At 35.7% G+C, this 21,202-nt stretch overlaps 1 protein-coding gene across 1 annotated transcript; it reads left to right on the top strand.

The window, feature by feature from the left end:
• Nucleotides 1-3,215: 3,215 nt before the first annotated feature.
• LOC143542774 (zinc finger protein CONSTANS-LIKE 2-like) lies at nucleotides 3,216-6,136 on the top strand. The gene is made up of 2 exons (XM_077035283.1): nucleotides 3,216-3,884; nucleotides 5,593-6,136. The coding sequence occupies exons 1-2, from the start codon at nucleotides 3,216-3,218 to the stop codon at nucleotides 5,980-5,982; spliced, it is 1,059 nt and encodes a 352-aa protein (XP_076891398.1). The 3' UTR covers nucleotides 5,983-6,136.
• Nucleotides 6,137-21,202: the final 15,066 nt, after the last annotated feature.

Raw genomic sequence — 21,202 nt, 5'->3', positions numbered from 1 at the left:
AACATCACAGATATTATTAGGGTCTGGTCCCTAACATCAAAGATATTATTAGGGTCTGGTCCCTTTTTTCGTGTAACTGTACCGTACCTGTTCATACATACTTTCCTTGACAATACGTGCAATCTCCGAAGAGCGTTCACGTACCATCATCATAACATACATACATTATGCATAATCATACGTTTTAAAGAGCCTTTCGCCCTATAACCTCACATATATTATAAGGGTCTGGTCCCTAACATCACAGATTTTATTAGGGTCTGGTCCCTAACATCACAGATATTATTAGGATCTGGTCCCTACCATCACAGATATTATTAGGGTCTGGTCCCTACCATCACAGATATTATTAGGTCCCTACCATCACAGATATTATTAGGGTCTGGTCCCTAACATCACAGATATTATTAGGGTCTGGTCCCTAACATCAAAGATATTATTAGGGTCTGGTCCCTTTTTTCGTGTAACTGTACCGTACCTGTTCATACATACTTTCCTTGACAATACGTGCAATCTCCGAAGAGCGTTCACGTACCATCATCATAACATACATACATTATGCATACATCATATATTCACACATACATCATATCTTTCATCATACTTATCAATCATTTCTTAACTACCACCTGAAGGTACATGCGTATCCGAAGATCGTTCACGCACCGTCAAACAATCATCATACATAAATCATACAAGGCATACACTTACCACTTAAGATAAGTGTATTAACTATCACATCGAGTATGCACACAGCCCCGAAAACATAACAAGGAAGTGGGGCTAGAAACTCATCTCAATGCGGTTGCGTTCACCGTTTACGGTTATTCCCTTCTTGAGCTGTGCACGACTAACTGTATAATAATTATACGTTTCAGTAAACTATCACTACACATATCGCCTTTCTAGTTTAATCATTACCCTCAACGAACGGGGGTTCGGGGGCAGCGCCCCTGGCAGCGGGGTTCTAGGGGCGGCAGCCCCTAGCGGGGTCCAAGGGGCAGAGCCCCTGGCTGGGGTTAAGCTGCCAGGTCAGCTTGGAAAAATTTTATTTTCATTAACTGTCTTATCACATTTTCCATTAGCATTTTGAATCGTTAATTAATTTGCTACTTAAAAGTTCAAGGGTCTAATTGTAATTAAATCATTCTTTTCTAAGTCTAGGGACTGTTCTGTCATTCTTTCAAAGTTCTGATTCGTTAGGATGCTCTTTAGCGAATTGGTGTTCATTCGTTACTTCTGTCCTTCATAACGAACTGGCTAATTCGTTACTTCATAACGAATTGGCCTGTTTAGCGAATTGGACCCTCATAGCGAACCAGTCCTCATAACGAATTAAACCTTATAACGAGCTGGTCGACATACGAATCGGACTTAACGAACTGAAGCTAGTTCGTCAGTCTTTCCTTAACGAATTAGTACGCGAATCAAAGCTAGTTCGTTATATTCCCTTAGACGAATCAGCTAGCGAATCGCTTCTAATTCGTCAATTACTCCCTAGCGAACTAGGGTTAGGTCAGGGGATGTCAGAACATTCCCTGACACCCGTAACCTCGTATTAACTTTTCCGGCGCCGACATTGCCGGAAAGCCGCCGGAAAAACGCGAACTCACCGGAAAAAACGAGTTTTAACTCGTTTTTCGCCGTTTTTCGCCCAGATCTGAGCTAGGGTGATCCCTAAGCTCATCATAGGTTCGGTTTATACCCGATTCCACCCGGATCTCGTGATTTAAACGGTTAAACGGTGTCGGCTCGTCGTTTCGCAACTATATCTAACGGGTTAAGCTCATACAATATAATACTGTCATTACCTCGGGTCGGTTCTCGGTTTCCTTCTTGATATCGGTTTAGAGAGAGAATCTTAAGTGTGTGTTTTGGATGGTGTGAGGGATATGTGTAAATGAATTAAATGGAGGATTAAGGGTATATGTATTTTTGATCATGGGCTTAGGCCCATGGTCTTTCCTTCATTCCTCCATAACCCAAGTCCATAACCCATATCCATTTACCCAACACAAGTCCATCTCGTATTCTATTCAACTAAACCGATAACGACCCGCTATAAAATAAACGAACTTTATTTTATTAATATAACCGAAAGTAGAATTTTACACTTAGGCCTAATGAAGCTCATTTATGCCAAACTCAAATTCTTGCCATATCAAACCCTGAAGTACATGCTCAGAATGTACACTAGCAATATAGCTAGCATTCTGGCAAGTTCTTAACATGACGTATAAGTCAACAACAGTTAAGCATTATAAGCATTTGTGTCTACCAATCAAGCCACATTTGAGGCAGTAGCCAATAATGTAAGTAAGTACCTAAATGTTAACCACATGATTATTATTACACTTATGTAAAAATTATTTGGATTATTATTACTATTTGTATTATTAAACTTATGTAACTTAGATTAGGATTATGCTAATGTCTGGTAACATGCCGCAAAAGCCGTTGACTACTTGACTATGAACCGTCGTGATCTTTTGTTAAAAGGCGCCATATTAACGTCACCAAGATTATTGATAAGCAGTTACCCGCCATTCTGCTTGTATATTACTGCAATGTTTCTAATTACCAAGATCAATTCGATCCATTTGATTCGTGTATTCAATGTATATCTGTGCTTTCGTTCTTGATTATTACAATCTCATTGTAAATCCATCCTAATTAATCCCAAAGTATACATCAATCTCGGATACCATAGTTTCAAACACTTACATGGTGGTGTATTTTGCGAATGCCAACGAAGCCAACAAGAAATCATGTGACCCAAAAGTCTAGTATTCATCAGCCCCGAATGTCCGAATGTGAATGCTCACATATACCAATTCAAAATTTCAACAATATGATTATACAAAACCCTTGCAACCTTACAAAGAAAGTATGAGAGAAAGAGGCATCTAGCTTTTTAACACCAGACTATCTATAACCCACGAATAAAGCTTAAAGCGCGAACCACCCCAGACCATCTAACAGCTTGATTTGAACTTCAAATAGTATACACACCAAATTCCATATATCCTTTCAAAAACACAACCTTTCAATTGATTCCAAGACCCCACAACCACAACACTTCAAAAAGAACATTGTCACCATTAATTCATCGCCACGTGTCACCCTCTGGATTCTTCAACCCCATCAGCATTGCTTACTGCACTACTGTCACAAGTTCTTTAATTACTGTATAACAAAAGGAAAACACAACAAATATGTTAAAGGAAGACATGGGTACCTTAACCTTAAAAAGCAATAACACAAGAGCGCGTGTATGCGATGCATGCCGTTTGAATTCGAGCACCATATTCTGCGAGGCTGAGTTGGCGTATCTCTGCACCGGCTGCGACTCACAGGTCCATGATGGAAACAAGCTGTCGTTGAGGCACAAACGTGTGTTTGTGTGTGAAGCGTGTGAACAAGCACCGGCTGCTTTAATATGCAAGGCGGATGCAGCCTCACTTTGCACCACCTGTGATGCTGTTATCCACTCTGCAACCCCTCTTTCGCAACGCCATCACCGTGTCCCAGTCATGCCTTTTTCGGGTCCGGTCTATGGCCAGGAGTTTGAACCTCAAGATGACTTGGAAGGACAACTAGATAATGAGGATGAAGATGAGGCAGCATCATGGCTGATATTTGATTCTCCTGTTAAGGACAATCAGAATGGAGATGAGTACTTGGATCTTGTTGACTACAACTCTTGTCAAGATACTCAGCAGCTGAATTATGGAGGTTGTGATGCGGACGGTGTGGTGCCGGTAATTCAGAGTTTAGAGGTAAATAAACACCATGATCAATTCCATAACCAGAAATTCCAATTTGGTGTGGAATATGAGAGATCGAATGGTGACTATGAATTCCATGCTTCACATGTTCAAAGTGTAAGTTTTTCTTTAATATTTTCATTAGTTGTTAGAGCTTAGAAAATGCTACTTTTTTGGGTGGGGTGGTGGTGTATTAGGGCATGATACAAACATGAAACATATTTAAATTGGGTTTGCTAATATGGCCATTTTATCAAACAAGTCATATATTTGAACATGATCCTTTTAATAAATGGGTTAATAGGTTAACATTTTATTTTAAAAGTTTCTATTTTGATCAAGTTATTCAGGAAGTGTTCAAAAATTTAAAATTTGATATTTGATTTTCAAAATTCGTTCTAATCATTAGCTTTTAAAAATAAAATAAGGGGTTGTTTGATAGCCTCGTAATGGTTATTAATATGAAACATGAAACATGAAACGATTTTAAGTATGTCAAGTGACACAAATATATATACAAGTCATCTTCCGGACGAATAATTCAATCGATCTACTAATCTGAAAATACATCAACCCATCAGTCCAGCACAATTAACACCATTACCTAAAAATATACACATCTACCTACTAAAATATTGCATTTTTGGTGACAAGACATGCTAGTTACGTAACATATTGGGTTTCAGTTGAAATGTATAATTTTGTAGTATAGATTAGGCTTGGTCAAGTCATTAGTAAACAAGGACATACACGTACATAACCCTTACTCGGTGGGGGTCGGCTGACACTCACCACTAAAGAAAGTAATATGCAGTATATAGGAATGAAGCCATAGTGAAACCTTAAATTTCTTTAATGACGACAACTATAAACGAGTTAACAAATAACAAAATCAAAAAGTGATATTCGCTGAAGTGGTTAATGTATCTTTTTTAAACATTCACCCTAAGAGATTAAAAGTTCAAATATTACTTTTATGTTTTTTTTATCATTGGAAATATTATGTATTTATTATTTGAAATCTAAAATTTAAATTATTTAATTTTATTCTATATACAATCAAATTTTTATGTAATTATTTGATAGCATTTTTAATTTTGTGGAGTGATGACAAGGGATGATGTAAAATATTTTCAGGTCAAAAGTTCAATAAAACATTTAATTATTTAATGTTTTATTTATACTCAATAAATTTAAAACTAAATTAACTTTCTTATGCACTTTTTTTAATTAAATATCCAGATTATTGCGCATTTTTGTTATTAACATAACGATTTTATAAAATTTGAAATTTCGAATTATTTCATGATTTCTTCCATTTGTTAATACTATTTACATACGTTTTTACAAATTCATATTAATATTGCCCTACATTTCGTACTTTTAAATTGGCATGTTTTAAAAAAAAAATAAATAAAAACAAAACAAATATGAAACCAAATATAAAAGTTATTCTAACATTTACATAGCTGAATTTAGGGAACCATTAGCTAAGATCTTAAAATTTGAATAACGTTAAGTTTTGAGTTTAAAAAAAAATACCCGACCTGACCTAACCAATTCAAGCTTAATAAGCAATCTAGTTGATAGACCTCCGCACAATGAAAGTTATTGCAACTATGACAAAATTTCAGGGTGTGTTACTGCATGCAAATAGTTTTGTCCGTCCTTAATATTTTGGTATAAGTTAATGAGTTATCTACGCGAACAAAGAAAACTCTATTTAGGAATGTTCTTTTTAATTTGAGATGTAAAACATACTCTACTTGTTATGTTTTTAACTTTGTGGTGTCAATGCAAGGGCGGTGACCAATTTCATATTCAGGTTTCCATTTCAAGTGTACCAGACTCTTCAATAACTGAGGTATCAATCTCAAACGTAAGAACTCAAAAAGGAACATCAGACCAATTCTCAAGAAGTCCTTCGACTCAAATGGCAAAACAACTTACACCAATGGACAGAGAGGCCCGAGTCCTAAGGTACTGTGAGAAGAAGAAAACAAGAAAATTTGAGAAAATTATTAGGTATGCATCTCGGAAAGCATACGCAGAAACAAGGCCTAGGATCAAAGGCCGATTTGCGAAAGGAACAGATGTTGATATCGAAATGGACCAAGTGTTTTCGACAACACTTAACACAGAAGATGGATGTTTCCTTGATCCTACATTTCAAAATATGCTTCGGAACAAAGGCTGCCAACCACCCATTAACTAGAAAATCCACGATTTCCTTATTGCTAGTAGTTTCTTCTTCATGTCATGAGGGTAATAATGTATTAATCTAAATCTTGTGAATTGTGTGTTCTAGGCTTAACCTTTATATGATTGCATGGTCTATGGATCATGGATGTTGTATCAAGTTCATCTTTAGAAAGCTGAACCTGAGACATACATTTGTATTGTTGAACCTTTCTATTAAATAACCTCTCTATCCCTATGGGGTAGATGTAAGGCTGTCTACATCTTACACTCCTCAGACCCTACCATAGCTTTGCTATTGGTGGGATATACTGAGTACGATGATGATGCGCCATTTGCATACACTACAAGCTAGATCAACATCTATTGTTAGATAGCCACTTATCTATATCAAAAAACTAGTGCAGTAGTAAACACATCATATAACATTTAAAGATGATCATGTATTTCTCAAAAGAGTATGATTATAAATCTAATTGTTTATATAGCATTCTATGAGTCATGATCTTGCTACAAACATTTGTGACTAATGTACGGTAAGTGTGTAGCCACTTTTCACTTTTGCAAAGGAAAAGTGTAAAAAGAGCAAGAATATACTGTTGTATCATTCTCTTGGAAGCACAAAATTTGTGGATGTTATCTTAATACATGTCATGATGCTATCTTGGTCTTTCTGCTTTAATGTCCTTTAAGATATTTGAAGAATCAATTTCTACAATGTCATTTGCCAAAAGACAAAAGAGTCTCAACTCTCAACTCCACTCACTGAGATCGAAATTCTTATGGATTTCACCACTAAAAACTTGTTGGCACTATCACAGCTAATCTCGTACCTGTAACAAAAAACCAGCTTGCTACACCACTTAATTTAGTTTTAAGTTGTTTCTGACACATTAATTAATATTCTTGTATAATAAAAAAATGTTGCAGTTGTTGAGTGAACATATATTGTGTATACTGCACATTGTAGTAACCGGTAACTCTAGCCCAAAAAAACTTAAATTAACAATAGAAACATGCATGTGGCCGGATCTTTGTCCGTACAAGACAAAGAAAGATTCATATAGATCTTTATCTCCGTAGTTCCACCTTCTTCACCACACACAGTCATCAGAAAAGGGTAAAGGGGGTTTGAACTTTTGACTTTTATAACTCCAATAGTGGGCAGGAATGTTTGCACATTAAGCCCCACATTAGAATAAAGAGCTACAAAGCTTTCCGGTGGGTTCACTTCCCTAAGGCCTAGATGCCACTAGACCCCAATGAAACTAATTTCACTAAAATATTTAATCAATACTGAAAGTTTGGCTAAAATTCTTCCTCTTTTCTCACTGATATGAGTATATATAATACAAATAGTACCTGACTGTTTGGCTAAAATGTCTCATTGATTGGATTATATATAATATGTCAAGGTTTTTTTTACCTGACTTGTGTGTTTAGATGATGAGATCGAATCCCATGAAACAAGGGACGGTTGTTGCCGGTGCACAGGGCCGGCCCAATAGGCCAACTGGGCTAAGCAAGGGCTTGAGGCCCCCTAAATTATAAGGCCCCCATTTAAAATAAAATAAAATTATATATCTTATGCAGCAATAATAATTGCCGATGTTACGTCTGCTGGAGTGATGGACAAACGGCGCACACGTGATGGACTGCTGAAGATTCACAAATCACAATCATTCAATCATAAATCAACCAACTATTCAACTAATCAAGGATGGAGGGATTGGACAACAACACTCCATTAAATCATAACGGTAAATTTTTTTTTTTGTTATTATCGTCAATTAATGGATATAAATCTCTAATCAACTAGTATAAACTAACCCTTGATGCCGATTAATCCATCAGGCATACAACAATCTGTTACTGACTGACTCTGGTGACTTCGAAATACCCATACAACATCTGTGAGCCCGTGACGACTGACGAAACAGACAAATAGCAACCGGTGGCTCGTGGCAGCAATCGATTTCACGGTTTTCACCCTAACTCCCTAAGCTTTCTGCAATCAGTTTACAATCGGCTCTGGCCTCTGTGCAATTAATCACCAATCGGTTAGTTTTAAAATTTTAATTCAGCCTGCTTGTTAGATTTTTAATTGTTTTGATGGTTTACTGTTGAGGTTAATTTTATATTTCAGCCTATTGCCCTATTTGCTTACTTGACATTTGTGCTTAATTGTATATTTGTATTAGAATAGAATTTGCCTTAATCAATGTCACACCGACACCGAACATATGAATCCGGTTATGCAAAAAAACAAAAAAGACTTAAAAGGGAGGTTTTAGTTCAATCACAAAAAGGAGCTATTTTTAAAATTTTCACATCCCCAAAAACTACAAACGACGATCATCCTATAGATAATGACTTTACAAATGACGAACAACCTATAAGTAATGAACTTACAAATGACGAACAACCTACAAATAATGAACCTACAATTGATGAGTTAACAAGTGACGATGAACCTATAAATGATAATCAACTTCCAAATGAGAATCAAGCTAAAGAATCTCCAAATATTGTTGACCCAAGTCAATGGAATAATATCAATAGTAATTTAAGGGATCTAATTGTAGAAAAATGCCCGGTAAAAATTTATGGTTACAAATTTCCAAAAGGTTAATATTCAAGAAGCTTTAATACTTCTCTTTATATCCGAAAGTTACCGAATGGAGAAAAAATAGAAAGAAAATGGTTGGTTTATTCTATAGAACTAGATAGAGCGTTTTGTTTTTGTTGTAAGTTACTCAATGTGAATCAATGTATAGGTAAATTAGCATATGAAGGTAGTAATGATTGGAGAAATCTTAGTGCCACATTAAAAGAACATGAATTAAGTAATGCGCATATTGTCAATATGAGAACATGGATGCAATTAGAGATAAGATTGGCGAAAAATAAAACAATTGATAAACAAACTCAAGATCAAATAAATAAAGATAAAGAACATTGGAGAAACGTGCTAATAAGAATACTCGCCGTTGTAAAGAGTTTTGGTAAAAAGAATATAGCATTTTGTGGGAAGAATGAAAAAATTTATGAAGAAAATAATGGTAATTTTTTAGCTATTATCAAGATGATTGCGGAATTTGATCTAATAATGCAAGAACATATTCGACGCATAAAAGACAATGAAATTCATAATCATTACCTTGGAAACAAAATGAAAAACGAATTGATTTGTTTGTTAGCAAATGAAATAAAAACTAATATTATTAAAAGGTTAAGGAAGCTAAATATTTTTCAGTTATACTTGATTGCACTCCCGATGTAAGTCACAAAGAACAAATGTCCATTGTCTTATGATGTGTAGATGTTTCATCAACTCCGATTCAAGTTAATTAATATTTTATAGGATTTTTAATAGTAGATGATACAAGTAGTAAATGCCTTTTTGATGCTATTATTAAAGAAATTAGTAATCTAGGGCTTGATGTAAATGATATTAGAGGACAAGGTTATGATAATGGATCGAATATGAAGGAAAAACATCAAGGCGTGCAAAAACGATTGTTAGACATTAACCCTAGAGTAGGGATGGCAATGAAACCCGAACCCGATGGGAAAACCTGAAACCCGACATAAATGGGATGGGTAATACCCGACCCTTTAGGGTTTGGGATGGGTTTGGTATTAGTTTTAAAATTTTTCGTGGGTTTGGGATTTATAATATACCCGATTACCCGACCCGATTACCCGATAACATAAACCCATTTACCCGATTATATACCCGATGTACCCAATATAGCTTATTATATTATATATATATACTATATTCCAAATACATTATTTGTTGAGACTTGTTTTTGTCAATTATTTGAGATATTTTATCTTTATGGTAACTATCTTTATAACGGATTAGTTATATTTTGTCAAAACCCGCCGGGTTTTGAGCCGGGTATACCCGACGAGTATTTTATTAAAACCCGATAGGAAACCCGAAACCCAATGGAAAAACCCAAAACCCGACGGGTAATTACCCGATAAAAACCCGACGGGTTTGGGACGGGTTTGATATGGGTTTTAATAATCGGGTATGGGTTTGGGAATACCTAAACCCGTCCCAAACCCGACCCAAACCCGACCCATCGCCATCCCTAACCTAGAGCATTTTACACACCATGTGGTTGTCATAGTTTAAATTTAGTAATTTCTGATATGGCTATCTCTTGTAACAATGTTGAGGATTTTTTTGGAGTATTATAACTTGTTTATTGTTTGTTCGCATCATCTACTAAAAGATGGAATATTTTACTAGATAATGTAAAACATTTAACTCTTAAATCATTATTACAAACACGTTTGGAAAGTCGATTAGAAAGTGTTAAAGCAATTAGGTTTCAAGCTTCGCAAATAAGAGAAGCATTATTGGATTTATATGAGGATAATACTGATCTTAAAACTAAAGATGATGCTAAAAATTTAGCTACGGTACATTTTGAAAATTTTGAATTTTTATTAGCGATGTTTATTTGGTATGATATTCAGTTTACTATTAATATAGTTAGTAAACACTTACAAGCAAAAGATATGTGTATTGATGATGCTATAAAACAACTAAATGAACTTATTTGGTTTTTTTAAACTTATAGAGAGGAAGGATTTGAAAAGGCTATGACCGCAACTAAACAAATATGTCTAGATAGTGGTATTGAACCTGTTTTTCGTGAGAAACATATTATTTGTAGAAATAAAAAGTTTGATCAAAATACTGATAATGAAACTTTAAAAACTCCTATCGAATGTTTTAGCACTGATTATTTCTTATATAAAGTAGATCAAGCTATATCTTCACTCACAAGTAGATTTTAATCAATTTAAAGAGTTTGAAACTATTTTCGTTTTTTGTTTAGTATAGAAAAGTTAAAATCGTTCGATGAAGAAATTTTAAAAAAGAAGTGTACTAATCTTGAGAAATTTTTGAAACATGATGACAAGGTAGACATTGATGGTTTAGATTTATTTCAAGAACTAAAAATGCTAAGGGATATGATAGATATAGAATCTGACACACTTATAAACATATTAAATTATATTAAAAAGTTTGATTCTTTTCGAATGCTTATATTGCTTATAAAATTGTGTTAACTATTCCCGTGACCGTTGCTTCTGCAGAACGTAGTTTTTCCAAATTAAAGTTGATAAAAACTTATTTAAGATCTACAATGTCACAAGAAAGTTCCCTGCTTGCGGTGCGCGCATATAATGTATATATGTGTGAACCCTCGGGTGGGCAAAAGTAAAATTGCACTAATTTTGACATTATTTTACTAATTTTGTGAAAATAACGTTAAAAGTGATGGAAGGTTAATCAGGCATCATGTGGTGGCGTTGATAGCCGAAAGACAAGGGTACATGCACCAATCAGCCGGCGTCCCGATGATTGAGTGCTATGTGCCTTATGTAATATGTCCAATGCTTGATGCAAAACTACTATCGAGCCGGGGGTCTCACCGGAAGCAGCCTCTCTATCCCCATGGGGTAGAGGTAAGGCTGTCTACATCTTACCATCCTCAGACCCTACCATAGCTTTGCTATTGGTGGGATATACTGAGTACGATGATGATGATGATGATGATGATGATGATGATGAATGTCACAAGAAATGTTAAATTGTTTAGCTCTTTTGTCGATTGAGAAGAACTTTTAGGAGAAATTGATTATGATTATTTCATTAAACAATTTGCATCTATTAAAACTAGAAAAATAAATTTCATATAAATATTATTTTTTTACTGACACGAAATAACTTTTAATTTTTTTTAAATCCGCCGACTATAAACGTTTGGTTTATTATTGCCAGTTCCAAGCCCGGATAAAGGAGGAGTGTTTATACTTAAAAAATTTGGAAAAGAAAGGCCCCAACTTGATAGTTAGCTTGAGGCCTCTAAAAACCTTGGGCCGCCACTGCCGGTGCATATTCAGTACATGATTCTTCAATAGCATTCTCATCGTATTCATCTTCTTCGGATTGTTCATTCGTCTGTGGTAGATCACTTGAAACCTTTCAAGAACTAAGATAGATGATTCTACTTTGATAATAATTGATCCCTCGTAGGGACAATTGGAGAAACCATTGCCTCGTCAAATCTATCATTAACACCGGTGGCGGACCCATGAATTATTTTCTTGGGGGGCAATATCGAGACTTAACACTAATTTTAAGGGGGGCGATCAGGATTTTCACATACAAATAACACTAAAAAAAATTTAACGCGGGGGCCGCCCCCTTTCTAATACATCCGCCCCTGCTTAACACGATCTTAAAAATCAAGACCGGGTCAACACTTGAACCTTTAGACCTAACTTGTATCAAAGCAAGGGCCAATACATACTCGTCTTCTACCCAAACATTCTGATTTTTTGGAGTAGAAAGAAAATTTGTCGTAACAAAGGGATGATTTGAGTTGTTATTATAGTGAATTTACTCCCAACGGTCGACTTTATAGCCGTTGTCAACGATCGCATTTATTTAAAAAAAATTCTAATTTAAAATTTAGCAAATAATAACTTAATAATCATGTACTTTATTTCAAAACCAACAACGACGGACATTTTATTCTACAACTACATGTATTATTATAATATAATAGTAAAATGACTACATATTTCAAATTACAAACAGCTCGGCGTCTTCATGTTCCTCTATGATTAGAGTTGGTTTCAGTTGGTCGCGAACCCGGACGTTCCCCTTCTTTTTTTTTTAAAGTTTTTTTGGTCGGACAATTATTAATGTACGTTTTTTTAGAGTTGAGTTTGACATCACTTTGAGGAACTTCCCGCAATACTTGCAACGAGTCATCTCCTTGTTGTCCGACATTTGACATAAATCATAGTGGGGCCTAATCTGCGGGTTCCGTTAGGTTTTGAATACCAAAATAACCTTCTCATTATTTTCCGTTAGTCCTGATACTAGATACGTTGAGAGGTTTGAGCGGTTTTGCGTTTTATAGAGCGTTTGAGAGTTATAAAGGTGATGTAATCTTACATATACCTTCAGTACATACTTATGCTACATTTATTTTAGGAAAATCGGTTTTTATTTGTTCCAACGGTTGCCTTTTGGTCATTGCCGGTCCCAACTAACGAATTGATCACTGATGGTCCCAACTTTTAATGTATCTTTTCTTAACGGTCTGCGGATAACAGAATCCTAACGCCGTTAGTTTCAGGTCGCCGGAAAAACGTTTGTGGCCGGGAAAGTCAATTTTTTTTTCCGAAAAACACCACCTGAACACCGCCACCACCACCAATTGACTCACCGCCAACCAACCACCATCACTTAAGCACCACAACTGATTCCGACGATAGTTCTAGGGTTCCGACAACCTCAATAATTGAGGCTTTTACTAGAAAAAAGTTCCTAATGGTACGTTACAAAGTTACCATGATGTTTGGGACCAAATTGTTGAGTTTTCGTGGAAAAATGTGTGTTTTCCGGCCAAAAACGTTTTTCTTGCGACCTGAAACTAAAGACGTTAGAATTCTGATAGTCGCGGACCGTTAGGAACAGATACGTTAAAAGTTGGGACCGTCAGCAGCCAATTCGTTAGTTAGAAAACAGTTGGTTCTTTGGAAAGGGGATGTGGGGGGGTTAAATGGTCAAAAATCGGTTTCAAACTGTCAAAAACGAGTATATTACAGTTAGAAAAAAATTGAATTCATTTAATAGTATTTTAAAAAACGGTAATACCAGGTTTTCGGGTAGGAACCATACCCAACCCGGACTTTGATCTGTTATGCGTGTCGGGCATCCATCCATACCCAAGGAAACTAGGGTTGGTTATTGGGAAGAACCGGTTCCGGTTGTAGGCGATTGGGTCTTAGGGGTTGTTTGGTAGCCTCTTAACGGCTACCAAACATCCCCTTATCTGGTCCTGTTCTGACCAAATACCCAATTGCGCACCTCTATATCAACTTGGCTACAAGAGCCCAAACAGCCCATCACTTATTCAACCAGCAACAAGCTAAGCCATCACCTCTTAGCAAGCCAAGTCCAGCCCAACTCAAACCAAACTTCACCAAATAATATGCAATGCAAACAAACAACAAATATTAGATCACTAATCAAAACACATATATATTTAAATAATAATTATAATTGTAGAGATGCAAAATATATCATATGTTTTGACGCATACATTCATACATACATAAATAAACAATACACATTCATAAATAGCCTCTTGTATACTTCCTCGCTTCACCAATAAAGTTCTCCATAACATAATATTACTAAAAACTGAACTTGAAAACAGAGATGTTGTCTTTTGAAAACGGACAACAATCAATCTTAGAGCTCTTAAATTTCAAGTTTGAGAGTATAACTATCACAAACATGAAACATGGAATTCTTGACCAATGATTGAGCAATGCAATAATTGAGATATATCTCTAAAACCACAATCGATACAAATATATTTCTTTTAGTTTCTTGCATCTTATTGCAACATGCTAAAAAACAAAGTCTAATTTTTTATCTTTAGCATATAGTTATGTCTCTAAAAATTACAAGTTTAATTTTGAATTCTTAAAAACCGTACAGACTAATTCTCTAAAATATAAGTGAAGTGTTAAGTTAAAACACATAAATTTCAATACATTTTTATGTATGCTTTGAGATTAATGTGCAACATTTACATTTTGATATTAAAATCTGATTAGGGATAGCGATGGGTTGGGTTGGGTTGGGTTGGGTTGGGTTGGGTTGGGTTGTTTTCCCAGACTCATACCCGATTATGAAAGCCTGTTCCAAACCCATCGGGTTTTAATCGGGTAATTATCCGTCGGGTATCGGGTTTTCCCATCAGGTTTTGTTAAAATACCCATTGGGTATACCCGGCCCAAAATCCGTCGGATTTCTATCAGATTTTGACAAAATATAACTAATTGATTACAAATAATGATTACTATAAAAATAAAATAATGTCTCAAATAATTGACATAAACATGTTTCAACAAATAACATAGTTAAAATATTTAGAGTATACTATATATAAATATAGAAAAAGTTATGTCGGGTACATAATCGGGTAAATGGAGCAATGTTATCGGGTAATCGGGTCAGGTAATCCGGGTATCTTACAAATCCCAAACTTGTCTCAAACCCATGAAAAATTTCAAAACAAATCCTAAGCCCTAATGGGCCGGGTATTACCAGTCCTAATTATTTTAGGTTTTAGGTTTTCCATTAAATTCAGGTTTTACTTGCATTCCTAAATCTGATCATATTTAAGGGAAACCTCATTTACTTTTCTAAGTAATTATAATACTCTAAAAAGCTTTTAAAAACCATTAGTACTCTTAAGATATAACTTGTTAAATAAGATTGTTCAAGACAAATAAAAAAGTAAGAATTTTTCAAATTTAAAAAGAGAGTAAGTTTTTAAAGTTTCAAAACGTTAAAAGTTTTTAAAAGCCATTAATACTCTTAAGAATGTTTTCAACGGTGTGAAGGTCAATCGTTGATAAGATGTAATCCATTGTTTTAAAAAAGAGAAATTCACTAAAGCCGTTATTAATAAGAAGAAAACTAGTGATTGTTGTTGTACTTATTGAAAAATAGTGTTATTTATTGAAAACTAGCATTGCTTACCCACCACTGAATACCATTGTAAATAAGAAGAAAAATAGCGTTATTTAATGAATTTATTGATAAGTAACGTTGTTTATTGAAAACTAGTATTGTTTAAAGTTTTGATATTCCCTCCCACCATTGTATACCGTTGTAAATAAGAAAAAACTAGCATTGTTTATTGAACTTATTGTAAAATAGCGTTGTTTATTAAAAACTAGCGTTGTTTAAACTCCCCCCATTGTATATCGTTGTAAATAAGAAGAAAACTAGTGTTGTTTATTGAACTTATTAAAAAGTATCATTGTTTATTGAAAAATGGCGTTGTTTATAATTTTGAGGTTCCCTCCCACATTATATACCGTTGTAAATAAGAAGAAAACTAGCATTGTTTATTGAATTTATTGTAAAGTAGCATTGTTTAATGAAAATTGGCGTTGTTTAAGATTTTGAGGTTCCCTCCCACCATTATATAGTACTTTAATTTCTCTCCTTTGAAAAATTCCATAAATTTATGTTTCCTCTCTAACCTCTAAATATGACTTTCTCAAATAGGGTTGTTCACGAACTGAGCCGAATCGAACGCAACACTGCTCATACTTGGTTTGGTTTGAAAGTGAGCCGAACTGAGCGGATTGAATTTAAAGAAACGAGTGACATTTTTATGCTTGAACTTGGTTTGGTTTGAAACCGAGCGGCTTAGTTCGGCTTGATTTCGTACAAAGTTTTCAATTTTAAATTTCTAAAACTCCAAAATATCATTAATTCAAGACTTTTAACTCTAAAATGTAGAAGCTTCCAACTCTAAAATGTCTAAAACTCAAAGTTAACAAGAAAAAAAATATATAAAAGGAGCGGCGAGGGTTTAAATTAGAACTTTAAATTTTCAAAACTTTGAAAAATAGTATATATTTATACATATCCATAAATATATATAATACTAATAAATGAAAAACAATTGGAGCAAAAACGAACCAAACCAAACTGAGAAGAACAACCATTTCGAAACAGAGCTGAAATCGAACAAACATTTTTCGAGCGAGCGACGAACATTTTGTACAACCTTATTTTCAAATACTCTCTCTCTCTCTCTATATATACACACACCTCAATTCACTCTTCAAATTGAATCTACGTTCATCGGATTTGTTTTAAATGAGTTATACTTCATTGATTGTGTTTATAATTTCAGTTAGGGTTTATGAGGCTTATTTTGTTATGTTAAATCCAATCTCAATTTACTTTATGTAATTTTGGTAAAATCTCTAAATTTTTGAGCCAAGACTATTAAATCTAAAGTCAAGAAACTAAAATAGATATTTTGGAAATAGAAATTTTGAAAATTTGGACCCCCCGTCATGCTACGCGAAGGAATCTGAATAAAACTCTTCGCTCTACGCGAAGTAGTCATGAAGTAAGCGTACCACGTATCGCCACGTGACAGGACACGTGTCACCACGTGGTGACATGTGGCATATCTATTTGTCGACACATCAAACCTATTAGGCGTCTTCGCGCTACACGAACGGCCAATCAAAAATCCTTCGCGATACGCGATGAATAAAAATATTTAGAGGCGATTAACTTGTCCTTCGCGCTACGCTAACGGACAGATTGAAAGTTCTTCGCACTACGCGAAGGAACACAAATTTAGCCTATATATAGGTGGCCATGGGGTGAAACCCCATTCATTCATCCACACTCCAATCACACACATAGCCTCGTAAAGCATGCCACGATCCCAACGTTCTAACGTGTTCGTCTTTATCGAAGTACGTGCAAAGATTGGAAGTTATGTCGGTTTATTCCCTTGATTACCTGACGATAAGTAGGAGTGTTGCATGCGTTAAGCCTAGGCATTACTTATTGTGACATCCCACATTATTTGGGGAGGAGAACAAAGTATTCTTTATAAGGAGATGGATACCTTCCCCGTTATAAAGCGTTTTGGGCGTTTAATGGTTGTGGATGAGAGAAGAACTCCACAGTTAAGCGTGCTCATTTGAAAGTATTATTAGGATGGGTGACCTCCTGGGAAGTCTTCACCTGGGCAACCAAAAGAAAATTCATTAGGCGATGGTGGTACGTCTCGGCCAAAGTGGACAATATTATGGTGCGGCGGTAGCTGGGCTGTTACAGATGGTATCAGAGTAACTCTTGTGCCATTCAGGATGGTGGGGCAAACCTCATCCGAGACGGTGAGTCCCTGGGGGTGTCGCGAGGTACACCTTAGGCGAATCCCACATCCTGGATTGGATGGTGGGGCAAACCTCAATGAGGACGATGGGTCCAAAGGGAGGGGGTGTTTGTAACTATCTAGGAAAATCCCACCTCGGTCGTGGACAAGAGTGATCACTGGCTCATAAGTAAATGTCCCGCTTCTTAAATCACCAATGCGTTTTGGGCTTAATGAAAGTGGACGAGAGGAGAGCTCCACAGTTAGCGTACTCAGCTGGAAGTAGTAGTAAGATGGGTGACCTCTTGGGAAGCCTCCACCAGGGCAACAAAAACCATATCCATGAGCTCTTCGTGGGAAAAGCAGAAAATATTGGTGGTGCGAGTGGCCAGGTGTTACACTTATAAATCCATACAAGGTAGGGGTTCTTCCCGATTATTTTGATATATATGGCTTAGACCCTAGTCAAAAGTATATCGCATACCTTGATCAGATAATGAGTGGAATATAGTTTTATAATGTTTCTTCTTAAGAAAGAAACCTAAAATATATGTTTCCTCATAAAGAAATGTAGTACATGAATGATAAACTAAAAGGGGACTAAAGGCCCGTATATTTAATAAAGAAATGATTATCAAGTTTAAGGTTATGCAAATAAGCTAAAGGTTTAAAGCTAGATCGTTAATTTAGTTATTTATAAAAGGTTATTCTCGTACTATAGGCTCGAGGTAACTTCATAACAAAATCAGTGAGACACATTGATCAAGAACAAAAGTGATTACAAATTCTTTACAAGAGGGAATACGCTCAAACTTTTGTAACTCTTTTAACAAGTCTTACAATATTTACATAGGATTACGTATCCCTAAAACTTTATGAACAAAGGTAATCGCTGGCCCTCATACTATCGTATACGTTTGTCTGAATCTTTTCATATATGGGTAGACGATGGGCACACCGCACCACGCCTGATTATGCCTCTGCCACATTGGGTCGGACCTAAGTAATGTTCTAGTGGTGCTAATTTTGTGTATATTGGTAGTTGCTAAGTACTTGAACGTTGCGGTGTTTGTTGAGTGGTTTTGACTTGAGCTAGAGTTTGTAATAGTAATTCAAAATTTCAGAACTTGGTTATTTCCTAAGCCACAATGGGCCGGGTCATAAGATACCTGACAGGATAATTAAGTATATAAAATATATTAGTGTCAACGTGTTCTTCAGCATGTGTTGCTGACATATTTTATAAACTGTTTTACAGGTAATCAAGAATAGGTGTTTGGAGATGATGCAAAGCCAGTAGACGATCTGATGGTTCAGTTGAAGTTTGATTATTAAAATAATGTAAACTATGGTTTTACAAGCTCAAACACTTTTGTGACAACTATTGTCGCACCCCAACATACGACGGAAATGCGGAGATGATTTGGGCCTTTACAATGGTAGCAACCACGAGTATTAGGAACATCAGGTTGAGCACGAGGGGTAGGTTGTTGCGGGACGGCTTGTGCATTAGGCGGGACACGACATGTGTTAGCAAAATGGCTATAACGGTTACATTGGGTGCAACGACAGCATAGGGATTTAACCGGGTGATGATGGTTACAAATGTAGCATAACGGAAAAGGACCGAGGTAAGGTTTCTTGTTTGAGGATACTTGCGTGTGGGTAGGCTTTGTTGCAGTAAGGTTCCTACGTTTCTTGTTGTGGGGATGAGTGGAGGTAGATGATTCATAGTCACCAGCAAGGGAATTAGTGAGGAAAGTTGAATCGGTTGCATTGATGTTTTGAATTTGGGTCACTATTCTTGGGATCGCAGCAGTTATCTCCTTGGCGATACAGGCGGCCATACGGTGGTCATGAGAATCAGACGATTGGTGTCGAGGATGGCGGTGGTTTCTTAGATGAGACATTCAACGAGAACCAAAAATAAAGATTTATAAGTTGAAGGAAAAGTTGAGGAATTAATTAGAATAATAAAATGCTTAATTATGTAGATAACTTATAGTTACTTTGCCTTAAGAAGTAAGGGGATTTGCGTCATAAGGATTAAAAGTACAAGATTATAAGATGAGGGGGTTCATTGCGTAAACAGTTCTTAGATGATGTAGTCAATATGATTAATGTGTGATGACTACACGAGGAGATAAATCAGTTTAAAATTTAGCTTTTTATTTGATTGAGTTAACTTTACAATAAACTCATGGAATATAAATTGTGTGTTGGCCTCCCATGAGCTTTCCATGACAATTTGAATGGCCCAACGAAACTAATGAATAAAAACAACTGAGTTGGACAGCCCATGAGCGTTACATGACATTTTGATTGTCCCAACTAATTCACGAATTAACAATACAGTATAGTTTATCAGCACGATGAGCGTTACATGGCGTTTTAACTGACCAAACTAAATAACGAACAAACGAGAGAAAATATATGAGCAGTTGAAGAATCCCGAGAATCACCACGTATGATGAATTCCAACAAAAACATAAAACAAAGTGAGAAATGGACAGTAGGAGTGCATATGTGTTCCATGGATTTTACACCCAACTAAACATTTAAATAACAAAACACAATGATCGGAAAAACCGAGTTTAGGCACGAATCACCTTGAATTCGGTTTGTAATAATGTAAGGTGTCGGTCGTATGACAGTTGTGTTTCCGCTTTGGCCAATAAGCTCGAGTACTGTGGCCAGGTTATCCTCCAGGTAAGGAATAGCGTCTTACCTTGGGTTCTCGGAACCGTTTTGCCAAGGCCCAACTCATAGTACTCTCCCCCTTCCAGTTACGGCCAGAACGTGTCACACTACCTAGCCTTAAGGGGTAGAGTAAAAACAAAAAGTAGGGAATTCTTAAGGAATTTCTCAAAAAATAAAAGGCAATCTAATTACGAAAAGTTTTATTTGAATGTTGAGGCATAGCCTCGGAGTTGTGTATGTGTGCATAACAGTACAATAATAAATAATAAGTAATTAATTATCTAAGAAAGGTGTAAACAATTAATTCGAACACATAAGGCAAGAAGATAAGCACGTATGGGGCTCCTAAGAATGTTACGACAACACTACTAACGACATATCTTAAATCTTCGGCTTTGATACCAATCTGTCACACCCCAACCTACGGCGGAAATGCCAGGGCGTGTGCTGATCGTCCACAGCTCTCAAGGTACTATTATACAATATTGGAAATTTCAATATCTATTTAATAAAATTCAATTAAAACAAATTATTCAAATACAATATCCAAAAACAAATAATTCACCTAGAAAAGATAAATCATAATACAAATGTCTTGTTTATTTCTCTATCTTGATTCTTAAGTTTTCTTTCCAATCTTGAACGAACTTCACATCAAACGATGACCTGCATATGTGTTAAAAATAAAGTAGTTTTGTCAATACAAGGTTGAGTGAGTCGCACACCAGATTTGATGTATATATATAATAGATAATAAATGTGCAACAAAGTTAAAAC

The sequence above is a fragment of the Bidens hawaiensis genome, unplaced genomic scaffold (assembly GCF_021521415.1).
Source record: "Bidens hawaiensis isolate Kalapana, Puna unplaced genomic scaffold, B.hawaiensis_p1.1 tig00012963_1, whole genome shotgun sequence".
Lineage (NCBI taxonomy): Eukaryota > Viridiplantae > Streptophyta > Magnoliopsida > Asterales > Asteraceae > Bidens > Bidens hawaiensis.
Note: the sequence above shows the minus strand (reverse complement) of the source record. Positions and strands in the feature narration are given on the sequence as shown.

Bases quoted from the DNA above. Each gene is read 5' to 3' on its own strand.
- LOC143542774 (XM_077035283.1), top strand. From the start codon at position 3,216: ATGTTAAAGGAAGACATGGGTACCTTAACCTTAAAAAGCAATAACACA. The intron at 3,885-5,592 runs GTAAGTTTTTCT...TTTCATATTCAG, and splicing joins ATGCTTCACATGTTCAAAGT to GTTTCCATTTCAAGTGTACC.